The sequence below is a fragment of the Meleagris gallopavo genome, chromosome 21 (assembly GCF_905368555.1).
Source record: "Meleagris gallopavo chromosome 21, MGAL_WU_HG_1.1, whole genome shotgun sequence".
NCBI lineage: Eukaryota > Metazoa > Chordata > Aves > Galliformes > Phasianidae > Meleagris > Meleagris gallopavo.
The window spans coordinates 6,435,780-6,460,579 of NC_139424.1; the positions used below are offsets into that span (position 1 = coordinate 6,435,780).

A 24,800-nucleotide genomic window follows, 5' to 3' on the forward strand; every position below is an offset into this window, starting at 1 on the left:
ATGTCTGTCCTAAAGCTATGTTGTGAAAAACAGAACAGCCTGCCACGAGGCAGCACTGACTTAAATTTCAGACTAAGGAAGGAGGATCCAAACTAAGACAGGAATTCTCACTCTTTACATGCCAGCCAGCACAGCAGGGTGTACCTATCAGTGCTACAGTTCACTGTGTATTAGCTGCAATAGAACACTTTCCTCCACGTACCCACATTATGACAAAGCTGCAGCCTCCTCATGTTATTTTCAGACAGGTTGCCTGAAGATCAAATGTATATCTTCAAAACATCTAGCGTGCAAAGATAGAGCCTGCCTTCTCCAAAGAGTAAGAATATGTTACTAAACCAGAGCTGCTATCAGAAATAAAAGCCTCTGACTACCTCACTCCAGCAGCCAGAGCACACTAAATGCCACTTTTCCCTGTGCTAGGACACAATCTGGTGCTAGAATGCTGAGGCTTCCTATTGGAAAGGATGATGTGTGACAAGCATCAGGCTTATCAATTACATGCCATCATAGGGACTCAGTATGAACAGCCTGCTTAAACAACAGCATTTTTCAGTTTTTCTCTGTGGGGAGGCCTACTATGAAAGACAAAATTAAACAAGAAGTTATCAAACTGTAGTTTATCTGGGCATGCAGAACTGCATGTAGCTGTCATGATCATCATTTTAACTGCTCAGCTGTAGGAACTTCAGATATGCAATATAACTCTTAGTTTTAATTGCATCATTATTAATTTACTTACAGTAGCATTAGTAGTGGCTCCAGTTCTTTGTAAATGTGAGCTAAGAGGCAGCACGTGAGTAGGTGTTCACTGAAGCTAGGAACTCACTGTCACATACACAGCATTGCTGTCAGCATGCTAGGAAATAAGAAATAGGGGTGTTATAGGCACACTTGTACCAACAAAGAGGCTCTAACACATTAGAGCCAATTTTTCTTTATTATTTAGATTTTGTTTTTAGATACCAGCAGTGTCAGCTGGGAACCCTGCAGCAGCCCCTAAGGGAAATGTGTTGCCAGTTCTCATGAGCACAACTTGATGCTGCAAAACAAGAGGGAGACGCAGGAGAATCAAACTGAGAACTGATCTCCTTTATTGATTGGTCTGAATCCAGAAGTCACTGCCTACTGGAGAGACACCGTGGGGAAAAAAAACCTGGAGATATGATGCATGGGTTTTTCAAGTCTTAAATCATTTCATCTCAGAATTATGAGGTTAAGATGACAGCATTGCAAAAGTGCTGACCAGAAATCAGTTAAAAATTTGTAGCAGACCACAGTTTGTGAACGTGATTTATAAACACCTTCCTGTTTGAAACAGGTGAGATGTAATTCCGTATGTGAAGATCAATGGAATTACGTTTAACTCTAATTTGGGCTCTGGAGAGGTCTAGACACTGGAAAAGTTAGAACTTGGACAACAAACAAAAGCAGCAGCAGCAGTTTATGTGCAAACACCACTCACCTCATTGCACCTCAGAACCTTCCTACTTTGGGTATCTTGCTGCAGCAGCACCAAGATTAGTGATGAACATGCTGTACTTACTGCACAGTCAGCAGCAAAGACTTTTGTCTGTTTGTGCCTCTTTCGTGTTGCATTTGTTATACTAAGAAAGTGAAAACAACTGAATTTTGGAATGAAACTTAATTCTGTGTTCCAATTTAAAAGCTCCAAAACAGGCAGATGAACGTGTTGCAGAGCACATGTTGCTGGGGGAACAAAAAAGGTGTAAAACCAGGATTGAGAAATCATTGCTTTAAGCCAGAAGGGCACTGCCAGCTGCTCTCCTCTGATACAGTGCTTAAATTAAAAAAAGTAGCAAAGCGATTCTGTATTTACAATGCACAGTCAAGTTTTCAAATGAGCTCCCTTTTGATTTCTCTTTCCTACACCTATGGCAAAAAGGCTTTCCTCTGTAAAGCAATTTGCTTAAGTAGATTTGCTATTGATAGCAATTCTGTACTGGTTCTTAACTGGACCATTAAGCTGTATATCTTACGGAAAAACTGCACACAGGCTTAAGGTTACACAGCTACATTATACCTTCCATAAAATGTATTGCAAATGCAGGGTTACATTTAAAATGTTTTGACTGGAAAGTAACTTCTAAGCAAAGGCTGGTCTATGAGGTGCAAAAGCAGTTTGGAATCTGCCAGGCCATCCAACCCCCCAACTCAGTGCTATCTGTAAATCAGTCCTTCTACCCAGAGATTTAAATTCATTTTCCTGAAGTTAATGCAGCAAAACGTAAGGTGCTCCTGAAGATGGATGCCAGGAGACTCTGTAACAACAGACCCAGGTGTACACAAGAGCTACAAGCAGACCATAGCAGGCAGTGATAGATGAATAATGACTCTCCCAGTACCATCCACAATTAAAAAAAGAAAATAAATCCACCCTAATATGTATTGCACACTTCAGGAGTTAAGCCAAGCGTTTGTAAGGACTTTCACCTTTAAGTTTTCTTATAAAGTTAGGAACTGGGATGTGAACACAGGCTTCAAAATTATTATTACATAAAGATTTTAGAATCAGTCTGAAGGAAGGTAAAAATTACAGTACCTATGTCAAACTGCTGTATCAGAAGTCAAGTAGCTGACTCGTGTTGCTCAATTATTCTATAAAAGCATTTTGTTTTTATTTCAACTTGGGATGTAGAGTTTTTCCTTCTTGAAGGACTTATCAATCCACCCAGAGCCTCTGTCCAGGAAAGCCATTTGCTGTGGTTAAACACGACGGTAAGATTTAGTAGCCTATTTCAACTGCATACAATGCAGAAACACAGAACATTAAGGTTTGCTTTGGGGGCACAGTTGAAATTCCCAGTGTGCATAACAGTGAGGTACAGCCTCCAGAAGCTGCTCTTCTTGTTTTGTTGTTTTTTTTTTTTCTTTTATCCTTTTTAAAATTAACCATAACATACCCATGCAATAATATTTCTGCAGTGTTGCTAAGTAAAATCAACTGCACCAAAAATGTACAATGTGGCAGAATTCAAAATTCAAAGAAATATATCATCTTATTCCAGCGAGCTGGCTATGTTCATGTACACAGTTCAGTATGGGGTCAGTCTTAAAAAAAAAATAATAAATCAACATCTTCACAAGAGCTTGAACACCACTGAGAAAGTGTATCTGGGGAAGAAAATAGAAAAGCACAATGCCTGCAAGAAGTGGCACAGCATTAAACGGGCAACGATGCTAGGCTGGCTGGGAGGTTTGGGTACGGTTAGGGTAGGCTGGGAGGGAGGCCACGGTTATGAGGAGTAACTCTACACTGAGAAAATGCTTTAAAAAAAAAATTACAAAATGACCCCCAAAGTTTAGGCAATGATTTGAACATAAGTACACCAGATACTATAGCAAGGGAAAAAACACTGCAAAAAGTACTCTCTATTTACAGAAGAATGATTTAAAGACATTATGGTTTTCTTTACAAATAGATGTAGAACAGGAATAGTCCACATTTTTAAAAACTTTTTACATATTTATCTTTAGTAAGTCAACCTTCTTGATCACAATCCTCCGACACACAGCCGTGCAGAAGGCATTTAACAGACTCTCCATTCATTCTTCATTGTGTGGCCCTCGCTCTCTTGGAAAGTCTCTCTGGGCACAAGTCAAAAATAAAATCTTTTGTTTTGACCCGCAAATTAAAACAAAAAAAATATCTGCATAGTTCAGTCATCACTGTCAGACAGAGTCTCATATTGTGCTGAAAGCAGTGGTGCTGGCTCTCGCTCCCAGATCCTGTTCTGTTGGTGAGTGGTTGCTTGGCTCATGGACGGCGGGGCGCAGGCGATGGATGTTGGCGGCGTACTGCTGAGCATCCGCATTGTCAGTGGGTTGTAAGGGAACTGTGTGGAACCTGGATGAGAGAGTATCTGCAAGTCAAACATGTGCCGTTCTGAGAAGTTATCAGAGAAGCTGCACATTCAGAGATAGTATGGCTTTGGTCACGACGACTATCAGAAAAAAATCAGTTTCAGACAATGCTTGCAACCTTTTGATGAATACACCAGTGCTATGTCTGCATCTGACTGTTCCACAATTAGCATTTCTAGTTCATTAAGCTGAAAGAAAAGCTGCATTTCTCACCTGTTGATGAAGGCCGATCTTCCCAGGCCCACACCGGAGTCTGCCTGTGGTAGTCCCCTTCTGAATGTACAGATGAGACAGAAGAAGGTCTTTCGGTTCCTAAATATCCCTGTCCAGGAATCGGAGACTTTGACTTCCTACTGTTTGATTTGCCAATTAACTTCTGCTTGCTGACTCCCCCTCCTGGAAATAGAAGGGACAGGTTTTCCAAAAAGCATTACGCTGCATTTTAACCTCTATATTGGTTCCTATAAATTATCACTCAGCACCAAACAGGAGTTGATGCCTTTTGGAATGCTGACTTACTACAACTAGAAGAGCAGCAGAGTGTGTCTAGAGACATACAGTCACTAATAACACTGTTGCTAGAAATGTTTTACGTTTTCTTTTTTTAAATCATAAGATATGTGGGAGCTGAAATGCCTCACCTGAATTTGGTGATGGATTGGCTTCTTCCCTACGTGTCTCATTGCTTGCTGATACCACAGCACTGGAATTGCCAGGTGCTACTGCAATGGATTGTGACATTACAACTCCATGATCCTCGCTCTTGTCATCAAAGTTTCCCATCAATGCTTTTCTAATAATGTCTTCTAGACCCAGATTACTGGCAGGATCTGCAAAGGAATGACCCCTAGAACTGACTGCACCTGGGAGATAAAAAACATACATGGAAAGGTGGGAGGGGAGGCAAAAAATATATCTCAGAAATTACAAAGGGATGTGGAAGATGATTTTAGAGAGAGGCAGAAAGTTAGGAGAAAAAAAAAGATTTTTTTTTAAATGCAAAACAACTTGCTCCAAAGCAGCTCACATTGGCAGGAAATTATGTGTGCCAGCAAACACCAAATATCCACAATAGAGTACATTACGCATTAAAAAAATGCCAAAAAAAAAGAACAAAAAAACCCCAAACAATACAAACAAACAAAGGAAGCTGAACATGCTGATTGTAAAAGCATATTAGGTCAAAATCTGCAACTACTCATCAGCTGTAAGAGAAGAGACAAGAAAAATACTCCTCACATTAATGATCCATGCTAATTCATCTTATGAGGTACGATTTGTGGCAATTCTTATTCCAAAAGCCTGTTTTTCTATCTAGTTTGATGGAGATCAGTACCTTCTCTACTTGAAAGACAGAATCACTGTCTGAGGAGGGGAGGTCGCTGGCCAAAATCACATCTGCAGTTCAACTCAGACTCAGATTTACCAGTTCTTATCTCCCATATTTTTATTCAGTTCTCTTTCACTGATAGCTTTAACATCGTAATGTATGTGTTATGTTTAATATTTTTGTGACAGGAAGTTGGGGATTTTAATTTATTTTCTATAGGAAAATTAAAAAAAAAAAACAAACAAAAAAAACAACTACACATTTCCCATATCCTGGTTTATAAACTAAACTACATTTGATGAACTAAGCTCAAGTTTTATTGAACTACACTGTATTTAAATTCTATTTGAGTTGGATGCTAACCAGTTTCATGGCTTTCTCTGTAAGATTTGCAGACAACACAAAAATAAAACATTAAGTCCCCAATTTAAATATTTTCTGAAATCTTCAATCATTTTTGCTCCTTCTTATGACATACGAAACATTTTTTTTCACGTGGGATATTACTTTTCAAGTTTTATATCATCTTCTCATGTATTCCTCAAAGCATATACATTAAAAATATTGCATTAGTTTACCTTTCTGAAACATAAGTAGTTTTATTTTCTGAAAAACTCACCTGAGGTAGTGACTGCTGGCAAATTGAATATTTCAGTCCCTGGCTGAGCAGTTGCTGCAATTGAAATACATCATTTATATCAGTTTTTCAGTATATATTTATGTTCATTCACGTTATTTGAAACATATTGACGTTAGAACATCTGTGGACAGCAGTCACACAAATCTCAGGTTGGAAAAATTCAGTACAAAAGCAAGTCCTGCATACCCATGTCAGAGTCGCCTCCACCAGATGAGTTCAGCTTTCGAAATATCTCTTGCTTCTTGGATTTTACCATGGGTGAAGTGTTCTCAAGTTTGGTGAAAAATGAAGGCAGGTAGCTTATACTGCCCGGGGAGCGAGAGTCAGTCCTGCCAACATCAAGTGTCAAAGAAAGAACATTCTTAACACTGTATATTTAACTTCTTTCCAAAAGCAGTCGCAGGCAGAAACTTACAACATTCATATGCTTTAAGATTATCTTAGGATCTCAGTTCTACACATACCTCTGTTCAGTAGGCTCAGCTCTTTGGGAAAGCAATAGAATATTTTCCTGTTTCTCATGTACAACGGGGACCTGAGGGGGTGAGATTGGCTCATAGGGCTCTGAGGAAACATGACTCCTCTCCGGAGATTTTCCAGGTCTACATTTAGAATTCAGAGATGGATAAGTAATCTTATTGCATGTAGTACAGCAGTTAACACACACAATTGCATTTTGATTGTTAAATAACTATTTATGTTTAGTTATATGCATTACGTGCTTTAGTATACTTGATCACAAAAATATCAGAATAATTATAGAGAATTCAGTGTCATAAGTTCTAAGTGATTAAATGTCTTCACTTCTCTAAAGACTGGAAATCAAGCATTGGTGAACATTGGGGGAACATATTTATAAGTGATATTATGGAGCCAAACAATCATCAAAAACATCGTAAGACCAAAGGTTACCTCTATTTCTGATATTCTGATCTACACAAGGATTACCACCCAAGTTTTTGTAGTTATCCTATTTGAGAATTAAATTTGCAGTTAAACCAAATACATGCATTACCTTCCCCGGGACTTGTCAGACAGATTTTCAGGTGACACTCTGGCACCTGGCCTCTGATGGTGGACTGGTTGTGACTGTGACTCGGGGCTGTAGCGATTTGATGTTTTTGCTCGGGTAGAAACAGGCGTTGGAGCTGGGGTAGAGTTCTGGAATGTAGTGGTGGGAGGCTGCAAAGAGGCCTGAGAAGCTGCCTGGTTTCGAGCAAAGTCTTGTGTAATAATTTGCTGAATGTGTCCAAAAACAAACAGAGAGAGAATTTGGTCAGACAGTGGTTACAGAATAGCATTCAGAAATTTGTGAACAAGACAAGTATGAGACTAACTGCAACACATGAGACAACTGAAGATCAGACACACTACTGTATAATATTCCCTATAGCAATTCTATAATTGCTAGTTTTTATTAGTGTTCCAAAATGTATGTTTACATAATTGAAATATAACTTTTCGTATCTGCAAATAAACCTACACAGATGTGATCAGCAAGGGTGATAAGTCGGTGTGTCCTGGGCACGTGTGCCATCCCTTCTGCCTGGGAGGAAGGAGGTGGAGGTTGCTGGGGTGAAGGAGGGGGTTCCTGTTGTGCCCTGTAACGGTGAATCGTCCCTTCATACTGCCTGTTTGGGTCACCTAGTTGAAGAAGAAAAGGGCAGTCTTAAAGGTCATTATTACTCAAGTTTCAAGGTTTTAAAGTTCTTAAAGATTCTTGAGTTAAAAACTGATGCATTTTAACTATGTTTTCAGTTCATGATAAATGTAAGGAAGATAATTGCCAGCATGCTTGCATAAGCAAACTTACCCTCTGCTTGGCTTGGTTTAGGTGTCTCTTGTTGATAGGGCTGTAGCTTTTCTTGAGTTGGTATAGGTGAATTTGCAGGACTGATCACCTCAATGGCATCTCCAGGAGCTTCATACCGGTGAGAAGATACTGATTATCAAGCAGAGGTTATGGAATAAGGTGTAAATATTACAGACTTTTGTTGTCTATAACGTAGCAACACTAGTGCTTCCATCAAAATGACACCAGTACAATGGAAGTCAAAATACTGTCTTCTTTTTCTAATAAGAACTGCAGTGAAACACAAATTTCCACAAAAGAACATTCTAACATAAACTCAGTTATTCTACATCTCCTGACTTCTGATAAGGTTACTTCTAATACCCTGCACTTCATGATGCAGCATGGAATCTGAAGAAAGCTATCAGCTACAATTTTGCAAGAATCTTCAGTCACTACATACAAAAACTGTTTTTACCTATCAAGCATATGATTTGTGCAAAGCTGAATATTTTATCATTAAACATCAGAATCATTTCACGTCTTATATCTCCCTACAAGGCTAAGACAGTAAAGAAGTAGATAGTTACTAAGATACGTACAACTACTGGAAGAATCTGAACTTTGAGAGCCCCTATCTCGTGCATCCTTGTCTGAAGCAATCTGTCGAGTGATGATCACATCTATGAAGTTAGCAGCAGTAATTGTGGTCTTTCCTCGAGTTCTCAGCTCTTCCTCGTACCTGGATTTAGGAGGAGGTCCTTTCTCTTTACCAGCCTCTGAATAGACTACTGTTGAAGACTGTCCCTGGGATTTGCCACCAGAAAAATTTGCAGATGTATAGGGGCACTGGACAGCCCTCTTTTCTACCTCCAGTGTTTTCTGCTCTATCTGCTGCTGCTCAGTAACCACAGCTGATCTGCGTCCCACATTCTCTTCTATCCTGGTTCCTTCATGCTTGGCATCTTTTGCTTTGGCAACTTCCATCTGAGGAGCAGAGGCTGCAGCATCTACTAGTGCAGCAAGGGCATCAGCAGCTGTATTGTAGCGGGAAGCAGGTAAACCTTGAGTTATGGAGGGAGCTCCAGGAGTGAGCTGCCTGTTGGCAAACATCGAATATTCCGAATTACATCACATTGAATATTTTGAACTATATCACACACACAAAAAAGTCATTTCATGAGGAAAACAAAGTAAAGCTATGGTGACACTAATCTCTATCCAAACTGAACTGAATGAAAATGCAATAAATTCAAGAGCCATCTGACAGCAGCACATCCCAGTTGCTTAGAATCTTCCTCAGACTAAAGAAGCTTTTAATAAGCTCAAATATTAGAAAAGGTATCCCTGGAACAGTAACTTAGGAAACATACATGATACGAAGCTGAGCAGCAGGATCCAAAGGTGTGATTACGCTCGTCCCATTGGTTCCTTGAAAAATACTAGGCCTTTGCTGCAGTATGTTTTCCTGGCTTCTAACTGAAGGGATGGGGACCGAACATATCCATGACTGCCAGGTCTGCCAGGCTGCTCTGTTCCTGCAGAAGATACAGCAGAGAGGGAAAAACAATAAGTATTAATAACTTTTATAACAATAGAGAACTACATATTGGTGTTTTCTCTTCCACATTCTTTCCCAACTGTCACCACCACTGTAGATATAACAAACTAAAGTTTGTTATTAAGAGTTTAAACAGTAGTGTTCTGAATGCAAGTAGCAACAGGCATGGCTGGGATTCACACCTTTCCCTGGGTACTTCATCATTATGACAGAAAGATGAAGAAGCCTGGTATTTGCTGAAATTTCAACCAGAACTGCAGTGTTAGAAATCACCATTCAGTTTAAAGCCAAACACTGAGCAATTGCGTTGTTAAGAAGCTGCATATTATTTACAGTGGATACAGAAAATGAGCAGTTACGGTCTACAAGACTGATCCAAATGCAGCAATGCACGCTCACCTGGTCGAAGATAAAGTTCAGCAGGGACTGAAGTTATTCTCTCCCTTTCTCGCTCACGTTCTCTTTCCCGCTCCCGTTCTCGTTCCCTCTCCCTTTCCCGCTCCTTCTCCCTCTCTCTTTCCCGTTCCCTTTCAGCATTCGCAGCTGCAGAAGCTGCCAGGTGTGTAGGGTGTCCTGAAACATCCACAAGACAAGAAGTAGCAAAAACAAACACTGATGTTAGGCACAGTTTGATGTAAACACTATCCGATACATTTTGCCACCTACTTGCAACAAGTTTCCCAAATCCATTTTCTTTCCAGTCAAGTCTATCCACTCATTTAGGAAAGCAAAAGCTTAACACACAGAGCCAGTGGAAAGCTGAACAGCTTTTTACTAAAGGGTTTTCTCTATAGTTAGAAACCAGACAGATTAGATACCCAAATTCCACCCTTTAACACACACCATCTGATGCTAGTGAACATGAAGTCAATTTTTAATAGCTTATACCTGGTGACAGAGAAGCAGGATTGTAAGGCCTAGGGGGGAATGTAAGCTGAGTACCAGGGATGTAAGTGATTCTCTCCATGGGTGGTGTGCTCGTTCCTCCAGGATGAGGCACTAAGATAGTGGGAGCCATATTGTTCAGGTCAATAATTCCTGTCAGGAGATGACACATGTAAGAAAGACTTTTCAAGGATAGATCAAAGGCCCACACATTAAATATGCTGTTCACTGATAACATCCTTTTCGAGACTTCTTATATTCAATAAATAAAATGAAACATTGAAATGCACAGGACACACTTCTGTATAACTTCTACTATGAAAAACACTTATCCTTTCTTTTCCAACCAATTAAATCACTGCAAGAGCTAGTATCTTATCCCCAAGATAATTAGTCCTACTGGACTAACTCCTTCACATTTGTTATCTTCCATTCTATGAATAACTTCCCAAACTGATTTAAATGACAGGCAGATTACCACATTCAATAACCAAGCTCATGGCTCAGCAATATCCTGTTATATCCCTGTCTCCTGAGAATGCCATGTAATCCCAGGGATTCGTAACTATTTATTATTTTGGTCTAATATTGCACTTTACGTTTCAGTGTGAAACTGTTCTTCAGAATTATGTTCCATAGAAAGTCTTCACAGAAATCTGCACCTCTAAGAAATCTAAATCCCTCCACAGTGAACAGAGCTCTGATCATTTATCAACCCCTTCTGCCAAGCCACGCTGCTTATCCAAAATATGCTTTAAATAACACCAGACAAAATCCCATAAGCATACCTCTTGCTCCTGCATATGGGAGAGCTAAAGTTTGTTCTCTGGGAGATAATCCTCTGGTTACATCAGGGCGTAAGTTGACTTGCATTTGCTGTGAGGTAATGTAGTCATTTAGGATTGTCTGTCGTGTATTCTCCATTGCGTAAAGCTGATACTGACTTGGGTAGCCTGGGGTGGGTGAGAGCTGCCTTTGGAACAGGTAAGCAGCAGCAGCTGAGGGTGAGGGAAGAAAAAGAAGATTTAGTTTTCAAGATACAGAACCAAAGTTTCAGATGTTTATATAGTTTCAGTGAGAAGTGCTATCAATTCTCTCAATGAATCAAAATAGCATTGTAATACTGGTATTTTATTGAATTTAAGCACTGAATGTGGACAGAAAAAGCTAAGCAATCCACATTCTCCTAGAGAAGAGATCCCAATAAAATCATAAAGTTTCGAAGATGAATGGCTGAAACACCTGAAGAAGGTTACAGCACCCCACAAAGTTAGACTGATTATGAGTATGGTAAATAGAGGTCTACTGACTTAGTACCATCAGAGACAACCTGATAATCTCTCAAGTGAACACAGGAGTTCTGATTACACTTTCATTCTGTGGCATCTTCCACACCCTTATTGGCACAGTTTTCCAGAAAGCTTTTAATACATTTCACAAATACTTATTTTAAAATACTATCTGAAGCTTCCAGAAGAAATATTACAGTAAGTTTCCTGGCTAGACATCAAGCCACAGCAGTGTATATATAACCCCTTCTAAATTATATCTGCCCATCAATAAGAGTTTTATTAAGACATCTTTCCTGTGCCACGCACACAATATTTCTAAAAACAAACAAACAAAGCCAAAATACAAACAGATTTACCAGGATCCAGAGCCCTGTGAAACGGCATAGCAGGATCTAAGTGAGGAGGGAGATGACTCCTATAGACTTCAGGAGTAGCCCCTCTGTGATGAGGGTCAAAAGGACTGTGAGCCACTACAGGATCAACCCCTGGGACTGGAGATTTTGCTGGCACGCTCTCTCTCTGTGTGGGAGTAAGTGTGTTTTTCCTTTCATGATTTGCTGACTTCCCAGAAGATATTCCAGCTAATGAAAATAATGAAAAATACAAACTCAAAATACTTATTTTCAATAGGAGATACAACTATATGCATACATGCTGCAATTAATTACAATAAATCATAGACAGTATCTTATATCACAAAATATCTAGTGAAAATTCTAAGTCCTAAAACTACGTGGCACTATGCCACGTTATCTTCCTTTTCAAGGAACCTCTAATACAGAAGTAGCTTCTGCCTTCACAACATTTTGCTCTGAGATAACACAAATGCCAATGGAGATTGAATTACTTTTTGACCTCCATGTTACGACACGGTAGATTTTCATTTTCTTATTTCAATTAACAACTCATAGCCTTCTTTAATTCCTTCTAACCAACCTTCAAATCAAGAGGAACCATTAGAGTAAAAATAAAGTAGAACAAGTTACGGGAAAAAAGAAGTTAAAAATACATTTCAAATGAAATTACTCAAAGTTGTTTTCTTACTGTGGATCAGAATAACATACCCTCACTAACTCTATTCATCATAGGTGAACTCCTGGACATTGGACTCTGATAGTTCACAGGTGTTCTCCGTGCATTGGTATCATCATAAATCCCAGGGCTCAGTTGTGATTTAGGAGTTTCATGAAGAGTTGACCTGAGAACAGAGGGACCAGAGCTGACTACTGACGTGTGACGGGAACGTACTGCATCCCCGGTCTTCACATCTTCGTATTTTCCTCGCTCCACCACCTTCACATTTTCTGGCACCATTTCCAGCTGAGGCATTCCACGGGGTAGCTTGCTTGGTCCAGTGATTAACGATTTTACATTGTGTTTGATGGCAGACTGGCCAGAATTGCTTTCATATTTTATGGGTGTACCCTGAGAAGGAAAGAAGGATCAGGTGAGGTTATTCTGCCAATGTTTCACTCCTGCTAAAAAATGAAAGAAAAATTAAAAAGTAATCACTTGGCTGATATTGTAGTTCATTGCTGCTGTCACAGCATAGAACATAATTGGATTTTAGCCATTGTTACTAGTCAATTACATCACACTTGCTAATAAGTGTGTTCCCTGCAGGTCAAGTGTCAAGATGTCTCTAACACACAAAGGATATTTAAGCCTCATACATCAGTAGATTTCTTGGCAAAGAAAAAAAAAAAAAAAAAAAAAAGCAGAACACCTACACATTTGTCCTTACTTAAATATCTGGAACTGATTCACTGCTGACTGTGTAAGCAACCATAAGATTCTACAGAGAGCCTTCTGTATTTACCTGAGATATGGAGCCTTCTATGATTGGCCTGGCTGTCTGCACGATTTCGGGAGTCTTGCGACTCTCCTGGCTTAACAGGTCCTGTCTTGGGATCTCATGGATGGAACGGCCCATTTCCTTGATGGTAGTGACTCCATCATACGGCTTCCCTTTAGTGATGGCTCCTTCGAATGCCCTTATGGGAGGTGACTCTCTCTTAATCTGTTTAGGGTATTTCAAGCCTTCCTCGAAACTTTCAGATGTTGCTCTTGGTGTGCCTTTTATAGAAAGAAAGTCACATCACTGGTATTAATTATCACTACAACTCCTTTTTCATAAACAGAGTAACTAGCTATAAGAATTCTGATTTGCTGAGTCTATGATAACAGATTACAAGGGTAAAACTGTGTCACAAAAATTACAATAAGCAGATTTTCAAGTTACTCAAAGCGTTCCAGGTTATTTCAGATGCTGAAATAAAAGCAATACCATACACCTTCATGTCTGGGGGAGTTATTATTGTCTGTTTAAAAATTAAAAAAAAAAAAAAAAAAAAAAAGAAGTGCTAAATACTGACAATTTGTACTGAAAAATATCTATTTTCAAAATACATATATATCAATACTTAATATTAGCTTTACATATGGTGTATCAGAAAGCGTGTCTAATAAAATAAGCTCTACCCTTAACACAGCTACCGTTCTTAATAACGGATTTCTGGGAATGTAATTAATGCCTGCCTTCCAAACTAGCAGAACTTTACCTTGCATTATAGAACCAGACAACACTGTTCTTTCTTTAAGTTCAGCATGTGGGCTACCCCTGGGCAGTGCACGGCATATTAAACCTGAAATTAAAACGAACATAGTTTAGAGAATTAAATAACAAGTGTTCAAAAACACCCTCCTCCTTCTTACATAATTACAGATATTATCTGTAGTGCCCAGAGCTTTGCTTCATTATGCTAGGCCTTGCATCAACATGTTAAAAGAGCATCTTGCCCTATGAAGTTCTTTGGTTCAAGTATCCATGCTATTACACCACTGCAAGTTTTAACATATTTCAAATCAGAAGGTTATTTTACAATTAAGCTTAACTCTTGCTCCAAAAGCTTCTCTTAACACTTCCTTTTATTTTCCAAACCAAGTGCATGAGCAAGTTAAAGGTACCACTGAATTTTTACACATGGTTTAGAAGCCTCTTACTCATTGTTTAATCTGATGAAAACAAACCAAAACATCCTTTGAGGACTATTCAAAGGTGGGACAAAATGCATCTTAGGACTAAGATTCCAGAGTTCAGGTAAGAAATATCTTCTTGATGTTCTGTGTTTATAAGACAACCATAAAAGTTATATAATGGCTTGTGTTGACCTTTACAATCTTAGTCTGACTGCAGCTTGTTAAATCAAAATAATGCTAGAGATGCCCAGAAACAGAATACTGTATAAGAGCTGCATAAATCTTCTGCTTGGCATAATCTAAGCTATTCAGTGAAGGAATGCAAAATGTCATAGCAACACGTTACGTTACCGTGCCACAGCAGAGAAGCAATACTGAACTGAGGAGCTGTGTGTCCATGCAGTCAACATAAATATGACTCAGTGCTGTTTGAGCTTTGCAACAATTCATCAGAATTGTGAAAAGTCCATTACTTCTCTGAGAAAATGACACATGTAAGTGCTAGCTGAATCACTTGCAGTTATGGGGACCATCCACCAGCAAAAGAAATAGGAAATCTCTACTACAGTAATAACTACAGCATCCTTTTATTGCAGTAGTCACTATATGGATTTAATTAATGGCATAAGATGTAAACATAATTCCTCTTTTGATTTGCCCATAAGACAATTCTAGGTTATCTTGCATCGATACAAAAGACCTGAATAAAACACAAAACAACTCAGAAGCAGCTTTTTTTTTTTTTTTTTTTTTTTTTTTTTTTTTTACCTTCCAGTGGTGCAGATACTGGAGATTCCCGCATTGACATTCCTTGCTTTATATTTCCTTCCATTGTATCATAACTTCTTTTTAAACTAATTTCATGAGCAGTTCTTGGGCTCCTTGTTCCTTCACGAACATTTTTAATAGCTGGTAACATTTAGAGAAGTGTGGTTAGAAAATGCAGAAAATAAGAAGTCATGGGCATTACATTTAATGAGACCAGAGGGCATGAATACTTTATTGATGACTTTGATGTAATACTGAAACATTAAGTTGCAAGCTTAATGATCTTTTATGGTTTGTTAAATAAAGTACTTTCCCAGTTACTTGCATATCAGTATTTCCAATGAAGCATAAAGTTTATTTTTTTTTAAAATCTATGGCCTTTATTTTAATATAGGGTATTTTAAACTTGCTTGTCTCAAAAATTTTTTCAGGACACAATAAAAATAAGCAGCAAAGCAATTGAATTAACGATATTTTATCTACATATACAGGATACTCACCAGAACACAGGTAAAATTTCTGGACTGTTTTGGTCTTTATACCCACAAAAACACACAGGCAGGTCAGTGCTTCTTCCAGGTGGCACCCAGTGACTGAGGTTTATATCCATACATTTGGAAGCACACAGATTTCAGCAGAACCTGCTGCAGTCTTGGCTTTCATCAAGTAGAATATATAAATACTCACCATCATAAGATAAAATATGCCCACTTTTGCCTTCATAAATAACATGGCCTTTGGCTGAAGCTTCCTCTCGGCACTTTTCTGGGCTGCTGTCTTCTGTAGCTAGCCGGGTAATAGTCCCCTTCAACAGCGCATCAGCTGCTATGCCAGACTGCGACAGAGCTGGTGTACCCTGCATTTAAATCAATCAAATATAATTCAGACTATGTGTATTTATGCAAGAAAATAGGCGGCCATGAAGGAAAGTGTTCTATTTTTAAGATTTAGAACACCAACCACTTTAACAAGCAGCATTTCTTAAACTTCTGCCCCTATTATCAGAAATTTAACCTACATATTAATAAAATTATTTGTAAGTAATTCTCACCTTTAAAAAAAAAAAGCACATAAAGCAGAATTGGGGTACAATATTCCAGAAGTATTTAGTGACCCAGAACATTTACACTATAATACTACTGGGGGAAAGATAGCATACTCTACATACTTACTGGAGCCATTAAGATGTACCTCTATCTACACTAATGAAATCTACCCTTCTCAGAATGGAATTGTTCCTATTACTGTCTGTAACTAAGAGAGATCCTAAATCACCATTTAAAACAGCTTACACATCCTCTGTGCAAGACAGGTTACAACTGATTTTACTACTCGAACTCAGGTGTGATGCTATTTTTACAGAAGTTGCTACTGATAAAGGTTGGATGACACTAATAAGTCCTCCTGTATACTGAAGGCTCCAGCAATTTTATTTGACAAGTTTAAAAACAATCAAATACATGAAGATGAAATCCTTGTGTCGCTGACTTCATTGATGGTTGGATTTGACAATCTAATTCTATTTAAACTTTTGAGGTAGTTCCTGTTCTGTGGTATTTACTCCTTTTAGACATGCAAATACAATCACAGCAATAACTGAAATACACTGTTATGCTACAGCCTTCTCAGTGAAAGGAGCATACCTGAGTTATGGAGCCTCTCAAAGAAGGAATGGTCTCAACAGAAACTTTATTGGTTGGAGTTCCTCGTGTTATACTTCCCTCCTGTATGGTTGTGGTACCTGATTTTAAATAAAGATATATATAGATAAATAAGCAAACAACAGAAAATAACAGCCACTCTACTTGAAATGGAAACTGTAATAAGAACCACTAGTTTATATATTAAAATACAGGGAAATTTTCAGCTTGTTAACAACAGGCAGCTAAACTATTTCCTCTTTTGACTTAGCCTTTTATTGCATGCAAAGCTATTAACCCACGCTGCTTAGTTTCCTCTCCTCTGAATTATTTATATATTTCACAAGTATTGTACTTGTGAAACTGGCATCTCTTGAAACCAGTTTTTTTAAAATGAGATATGCAGACAAGAGGAGCTTTACTAATACACATGTACACATGCCTCAGAAAAAAGGGAACAGATTAATCTTTTAATGTTTAAAAATAAGACTTGAGTAGCTTAGGCTCAAATTCTCTGTTCTACCAGGCTCTTACAAAATTTCTTTCTTAAACTGTATGACTGACATTACCTCGAACAACACCTTCATGCTGTGCCCTGACCAGGAGTCCCTCAGGTTGGGAATTCTGACTTCTGGGAGAAAATTCTTCTTGTTTGATGTAGGGCAGGGAAGCTACTCAGAACAAAAAATAAAAGGTTTTTTTTCTTGTTTGCTGGTATTCTCTCCCCCACTCCCTTAGTTACAAGTTATTAAGTAGTCTGTACAAAAGGTATGTCAGCTCCTCTTTTCTTACCAGATTTGGCTGACTCCTGCTGCCTTGGCAGCCCAAGTGATATGGAGCCCACTGATGGCTTTGCCGTTTCTTGCGTATAGGAAGCTTGACTGTGAGATGTTAAGTAAGTGCCAGGTGTTCCCTGAAAAAATACATTATGTTAATGGTTGTTTCTGGAAAAAAGATTCACTTCTGTGTTTGATGGAGACAGTTAAAACCACTATGATCCTAAAATGCTACAGAGCATTGCTGCAAAATAAGAACTATAGGAGTCCAGAGCAGAGATGCAGTCCACCTGAACGGTGCATTCTCAACTATGTAATAAACACAAACAACTGCAGCATGTTTTATTTTATAAGATATCTCCTGGATTTTTAGAGATAACGTGTATAGTTCTTTAACTGTTAATGCTGTGAACGTGTTACTGAATACAAAATCCTGAAGGTTGGTGAAAGGGCAAAAAGTGTTGTTACAAGCACAGATTTTCAACGAATAATTCTCTTACTTGTGAGATTGAGCCTCCCATAATGAAAGAAGGTTTTTCTGATGGCACACTTGTTTTAGAGGATGGAATGAGTGGTGGTGGTGGTCTGGTAGGTCTGGTTGTAGGAAGGCGGACTCCTTCAGGGATATTGGTTATTACTTGATGAGGAGCAGGCTGGAGAACTTAGGGAAAAATTGTACGTTAAACATGACAGTCTGTTTCAGCTCTATTAGCCAGCAGAGATAAGAACACAAGTTGTATAGCTCATCTGACAATTTCCAACAAGAACAGCCTCGTAATTCCCAAAAGCTGTCTCACTGTATTTCCAGCTCTGAAACTATGTCCAAATATACGTTACTCTTTAAAAATCAAATGGGTAATACCCAACCTTGCAGTGGTGTTCAAAAAATGACAGAAGCTGCCCAGTAGAATTACAAACTCTTAAAAATGAATTTTTAAAGCTAACAATCCAGGGTACATTCACCTTTTTTGTTGTTTTCCTGATTTTAGATAAAGTATTCTATTTAAAGAATAAGAACATCTGAGCAGAGTGTAATTTAGGCTTCTCTCAACTCTGCCTGAAGATGACAGTATTTGTCATATTGAGCTGAAAAAAACTTTTGATAACTTTGTCCCTAAGCTGTTCTAACACTCTACAATCATCCTATTTGTTTAGTAAAATACACGTTAGCTGACAAAACAAAATCCAGGACAAACAAAACCACAACGTCACTGGAGACAGAAAAATACGTACACACAAACAACCCCCTTCTTCTGTTAGTTCACAAAGCACTCAGAGAATAATTTGATATTGCAGAAAGTAAAAGAAGTTCATCTTCCAGAGACCACACATTGCTGTGGTACAAAAACAAGCTTTTACCTGGGGGGACACTATAGCGAGCTGCATTCATATCAGGCTGAGGAGAGGCTTTATTGACTTCTCTTGGAGACAGCCTGTATGGTGATGCTGACCTTGCTGCTGTAGTTTGCACTTGTGCTTCCTGCTCTATTGCTCGCTTGACCTCAGCGTAGGGCATATAGGCCACTGGTTTTCCTATCAGGGTTAAAGAAAGAAGAGAATCCTAAGATTAGAAATTGGAGTCAAAAGGTCCAGTATGCAACAGAATTTTAGCAAAGAGCCGATTACAATGGTCAGATTGTACTCAGCAGGTATAGATGTTTAAGTGCAAAGATGTAATTTGACTAAAAAGGAAACAACTGCTTTCAAAACATCACTTAGCACTGAAATAACAGAAAAATTCCAAAGTCAGGCATGTAGGCTCTTTCTAAATGAAAGGAACAAACAGTTCTACATACTGAGGCATGAGGATACCAATTCTTGTGTCAGTTTCCTGGCTTACAACAAGTAAGCACTGCAACCAGTAGGTGAGTGTATTTAGCACTGCTATCTTTTAGGTAATTCAGACTCATGCATTTGCTTCAAAATAAATGTGCACATATACATACAGAAATTCATTCTAGAATACTGTCCTTGGCAAAGACTGCAAGTTTTTTTTAATTAAGTTACACACAGGTATCAGGCTGCTTTCCAAAATAATTAGAAAAATTGGATTAAAGGTACAACTTAATTTATTATGTTCTTAGGTCTGTACAAAATTTTGAACAACTCTCATACTTTGTGAAAAAAGCAGTATTTGGTCCTCTTACATCTCTTAATTGTCATAAGCCAGTTCAGCAGCAGGTCCTGCAGTCTGACTGAAAAACCTGAAGATTTTTACAGACTACATGCTCCCTCCTGCACACAAGAGTGGAAGGACAAACTTGCATGCAGAATGTGTTTTAGGAAGTAGCTGCTGTAATGATCTGATGACAAGTCAGCCTCTTTAATTTGCAGATGAAAACGTCCAGGCTTGTAGAACCCATTTACACTAACCACGTTATCCCCCCCACTACTTCAGTAACACTCTTGATTTTTGTGGGCAGACTTCATGCTAGAACTTTCCCACCATTTATAATGCAGTACTGCCAAAGTCAAGATTTACTGAGGTAATATTTTAGCTAAATGGTACTTGAACAAAGGCTTTGAGCAAACCCTGACTTTGCACCTAAAGAAGCAGCTTCCAAAAACCACAACCTTATCCCTTTACACTCTGTCAGTGTAAAAGCTCCCTTTCTCATCATTTTAATAGGGGGGAAAAAAAAAAAAAAGGTATGTTTCCTTCTTTTTAGGTAAAAATAATGAAGATGAAGCATTTTCATAGCATATTTTTAAAACTTACACATGTTAAATATAAAATACTCAGAGCACAAAGAACATGACAGCTCATGTTGCTAACATTGTGGAGCCACCAGACAACACACAAGGATATTAAATCAATGAATGAAGAATTAAACATCAATGAGGGTATTTCTAACTTCGCAGTGCTCAGTACATTGGTGCCTTACTGGTTTTATTTCCCTGTTACAAGGCATTTTCTGGACCACTTCCTCCTCCAGTAAAGAAAGTTGGATATTTAGAGCTAACAGTTATAGTGAAGAATTGGGGCTTCCACTGAATATGCACAATTCTTGCATAAAGACAATCATCTGCTCAGCTGTTTCTGAACACTAAATTCTGACCTCACCCCAAGGGAGCCCATTTTGCCTTATTCAATGAAGTTATAAAGCAGTTCCCTAACCCTGTAACTGTAGCAGGATTTGTTACAATAGACTGGTTCCATCAATCAAATTCCTTAAGAAAGCAGGAATTCATCAACAGTACATCAAATTTTCCTTCTTAAACGAGACAGAGAGGCGAACATGTGACATACAGTAGAATTACTTCCACAACAGATGTAAAACCTACCTTCCCACTCAACATTAGGGCTTTTGGAAGTGCCACACGGGCTTACGGAGCTTCGATACTCCATGTCCAGCTGTTCCTGCCTCTGGCGTTGCTCCTCCAGCAGTGCTGACTCATGCATTGCTTTAATGTGCCGCTGATAGAGAGCATAACCACTCACTGGTGTTCCAACAGGAACAGTACAGGGACTGCAAGAAACCTACAAAGAGGGGAAGATGCTCACAATTGGTGCATTAATACTAAGTATTTTCTGAAGTAACTATCTTGTTCAACAGCCCCATTGCACCAGGGATATAGTCTACATAGGAGCACTTCAAATGGTCTACTTCTCTTTTTAGGCCAATACTTGTATATTTGTTTCTTTTTCAATTAATTCACTCTTGAAAAGTAACACGATGAGAAAGTAAACAATGTATTTCTTTGTTTGTTTCAAAACTATTTGCTGCCTTAGCACTGAAACTAGTTATCAGGAAAACAAATATTCCTTCAAACACCACTTAAAAGACCCCCATACCATAGGTGGTATCACAGCTGCTCGGTGGTGAAGCTGTTGTAGGTCCATCTGCCCTTGCTTTATTGTAGGTGACACCAGTATTGATCCAGCTGGGTTTAACAATGAGGGCTTTGACTCCCTGAAGATACTGGAAAAAGAGAGAAAGAAGGGAAAAAGTATCACCAAAAAGACCAAGATTCAACATGCTGACATCAAATAAATGAAATAAAGATTATGTTTTGTGTATCCCAAAGTACACCAGGTAGAATAAGCAACAGATCTTTCTATGTTATAAGATTCACAGAAATAACAAGTGTTCAAAATCTTCAGAACTATATATTTATGTATGCAGTTTCCGTATGTATATTATTACAAGAGTGAAACCTTCTTTATAAAGAATTCCTTGAAAAAAATAGTAGGGAAGTGCAAGATCTATACGTAAATAGTAGTGTATAACAGAATTTCCACCCAGAGACCACCCATTTGTGATGTCTGAAGAGGCAGAGAGAAACACCATCAACTGCACTCTTCAAAACAGCACATGCAGCACAACGACACTAGATACTTTTGACATTTAGCAGCTATCCTTGATACAGTGTGTATATTAAGACCACTGGCATAGAGGAGGCACTGGCTCTGAAGCTACGCTATGGTTACAGAGGAATCTCACCAACAGAACACACTGGGATGGATGAGGAGCAGAACGAGCACTTATGGATCAGGACTAAAGGGAGAGCAGAGACAGGTGAAGTTACAGTGGGAGTCTGCCACAGTCCAACTGACCAGGAAGACCAACTGGAAAAGGCCCTCTATAATTGGAGTAGTCTCGTATCCACAAACCCTGGTCCTCACTGGTAACTTTAACCACTCCAATATTTGTTCAGGGGGCAATACAGGAGAGTACATGCAATCCAGGATGTTCCTGGAAGACACTGATGTTAACTTCCTTCTCCAAGTGACAGAGAAGACAACAAGGAGAGGTGCTATCCTAGACTTTGTTCTCACCAGGAGGCTGGTGGAGAAAGCAAAGCTCAAGGGCAGCTGTGGCTGTAGTGACCATGAAACAATGTTCAAGATTCTCAGGACAGTGAGGAGGGCACATGAAAAGCTCACTACCCCAGGCTTCAGGAGAGCAGACTTTGGCCTCTTCAGGGACCTGCTTAGTGGAGTACCATGGAATAAATCCCTGGAGGTAAGAGGGGCCCAAAAAAGCTGGTCAGTATTCAAGAATAACTTCATCCAAGCTCAAGAGTGAAGCATCCCAACTAAGAATTCAGGCAAAAATAACAGGAAGCATGCATGGATGAGCAAAGAGCTAAAAAAAAATGTCACTACCGATGACACTTTTAAATCACTGCTAAGTAAAACCATATCAGCTTAAATATGGAACTTTTTGAATGCTAAATAATTCAACTCACCCTTGTCTGTCAGGTTCTCCATCAACTTCCTCATCAGCACTACAGGTGGCACTTGAATCATTATCCGAATGGGATTCTTGTCTTGCTGAGTTAACCTGCTGTGACAGACTATAGTCCATTTCTTCAGGTTCTGACTTTTCCTTGGGTTTCTCCACCTCTCTCTCTTTGGTATCACTCTCTATTTTCACTTGAATATTTTCTGGTAACCTCATTTCAGTCTCTACAGGTTCAACTTTGGTATGCACTGGAAGATTAAGCACAGGCTTAGCTTCAACTGGATGGCTTCTACTGTCAACCTCCATAGGTTCTTCTGCTTCAGTATTTATTTCTTCCTTAACCTGTGGCTCAGAGGTCTGACTTTCAGCAGTCGATACACTTTGGGATGTTACGGGGGGAGATGTGCTGGCTGCAGGTTTAACAGTAGATTCCTGTTCTGCTGCTGCCTCAGTGGTCATTTTTGGAGCAGCACTCTCAGATGGAGTTTCTTCAGTTGGTTTAGTAGTTTCTGCTGGAGTTGGAGATGGAGCACTTTCTGTATCAGAACTATTTTCAGCACCTGAAAATTAAAAAAAGTTTTAGAATAGACTCAACATTAATGAGATCTAAATAAGCTTCAGTCAACTGCGGCTTAGTATTTACTATAATAATTAAATATATATGTCTGCAAAACACAACAAGACAATTGCCCTAAGAGTATCAACTAGCGATGATTTGATTCAATTTTCAGGCTGCTCAATACCAAAAACTTTTTCCTCTCCACATACAATTAGTGAAGTAAGTTCCAACAGCTGAAAATCAATTGTTTGAGTATGACATTATGAAATGGAATACAGCTTTCTGATCAACATCTTTCCCTTCCAGTGCATATAGGTGTTCCCTTCCCAAGAAGTTACCTTCACTGTCCTCTGGATTCTCCTCTTCATTAGATGCTTCAATGTCTTCATCCTCCTGAGCTGACACAGTCGAAGCTACGCTCTCACACTGCGATACATCTCGCTCTTCACGGGGCCTTCGTGAGGACTGATAAATACATGGCATTTATACTGTACTGAAAATTTAAAAGTATTCTTTCTTTCTAGATGCAGTCTCATTTCTTAACCTCAGGTTGAAATGAAAGGCACAGAATCTCTTTAGTACAGACTTATTTGCAAGGACATACTCTTTCAATCTCAGTGAAGCTTTTGCTGCTCCTGACCAAAAGTAAGTTTGGGAACAAACCACTGTTTCCATAGATATTTAGGGGAAAGAAGGAATTACTGCAGCAAACAGAGAAATCAATGCTCTTCAGTTCAGCAGAGAGAAGACTAGGGCACTACAGCTTAGAGGATACCAACTTCCTCTTCAGATGCCACAGAACTTTCAGTTCATGGTCTTCTATTAATTCTTTTACTCTGTTCTGTAAGTTTAGAGCTTACTGTGCACTGACGCATATTTCAAGGTAACTTTTCCATAGCCATGCCCTTAACTTTATCTATAGTTGCTGCTGTACAAATAAAAGCACTGAGGAATTCCTCAAGCTTAAGCATGCCATCCATTGGACAGTTTTCTATTGTATTTTAAAGCATTAAGTGATTACTATTACAGGTCAGTGAGCATCAGTTGCCTTCTCTAGATTTACACCACAACACAAAAACAAGCAGAAAAGGAAACAAGTGGTGACCGCAGAATAGTTTTAGTGAAGTGCAATGAATGACTTCAGAGATACTAAATTTTTCTCTGCAAAATATGCAATGTCCACTGTATTTACCTTCTGTTTGTGCTGTTGTAGGAGACTGTCCAGGTTATGTCTCCTTTTATAGTTGAAGTAGAAGTTTTTACACTGAGCTTCACTTTTCGTCCCAACCATTTTGGCAATTGCTGCCCAGTTGCGCCCATGTTCCACAAGGCCTGTTCAAACATAAAGAAACAGATATTTGCTATAATAAGTAACTCAGAGATCCAAACCCTCATAAATTGGGCAACACGACCAGTTGGAAAGGAAAATACTGAAGTACTGCTGTCCTTACACATTATCACAGTGAGAAGCCTTATGTGACCACTAATTATGGGGATGGAAAAT

The 24,800-nt window shown here is 38.9% G+C and overlaps 1 protein-coding gene across 1 annotated transcript in view; it reads right to left on the reverse strand.

Moving 5' to 3' along the window:
• Window positions 1-1,077: 1,077 nt before the first annotated feature.
• Window positions 1,078-24,800, reverse strand: part of NCOR1 (nuclear receptor corepressor 1) — a 58,016-nt gene continuing 34,293 nt past the window's right edge. The window contains 31 exon segments of the mRNA XM_085240645.1: window positions 1,078-3,868; window positions 4,099-4,281; window positions 4,527-4,748; window positions 5,835-5,888; window positions 6,042-6,184; window positions 6,320-6,457; window positions 6,871-7,094; window positions 7,339-7,499; window positions 7,669-7,797; window positions 8,250-8,746; window positions 9,021-9,135; window positions 9,138-9,185; window positions 9,608-9,781; window positions 10,097-10,246; window positions 10,882-11,091; window positions 11,742-11,966; window positions 12,450-12,810; window positions 13,205-13,461; window positions 13,947-14,030; window positions 15,133-15,273; window positions 15,820-15,988; window positions 16,776-16,873; window positions 17,342-17,443; window positions 17,565-17,685; window positions 18,049-18,209; window positions 18,908-19,081; window positions 20,834-21,029; window positions 21,345-21,471; window positions 22,742-23,297; window positions 23,635-23,761; window positions 24,489-24,628. Of these exon segments, the coding sequence (XP_085096771.1) occupies window positions 3,681-3,868; window positions 4,099-4,281; window positions 4,527-4,748; window positions 5,835-5,888; window positions 6,042-6,184; window positions 6,320-6,457; window positions 6,871-7,094; window positions 7,339-7,499; window positions 7,669-7,797; window positions 8,250-8,746; window positions 9,021-9,135; window positions 9,138-9,185; window positions 9,608-9,781; window positions 10,097-10,246; window positions 10,882-11,091; window positions 11,742-11,966; window positions 12,450-12,810; window positions 13,205-13,461; window positions 13,947-14,030; window positions 15,133-15,273; window positions 15,820-15,988; window positions 16,776-16,873; window positions 17,342-17,443; window positions 17,565-17,685; window positions 18,049-18,209; window positions 18,908-19,081; window positions 20,834-21,029; window positions 21,345-21,471; window positions 22,742-23,297; window positions 23,635-23,761; window positions 24,489-24,628 (5,675 nt within the window). The 3' untranslated portion in view covers window positions 1,078-3,680.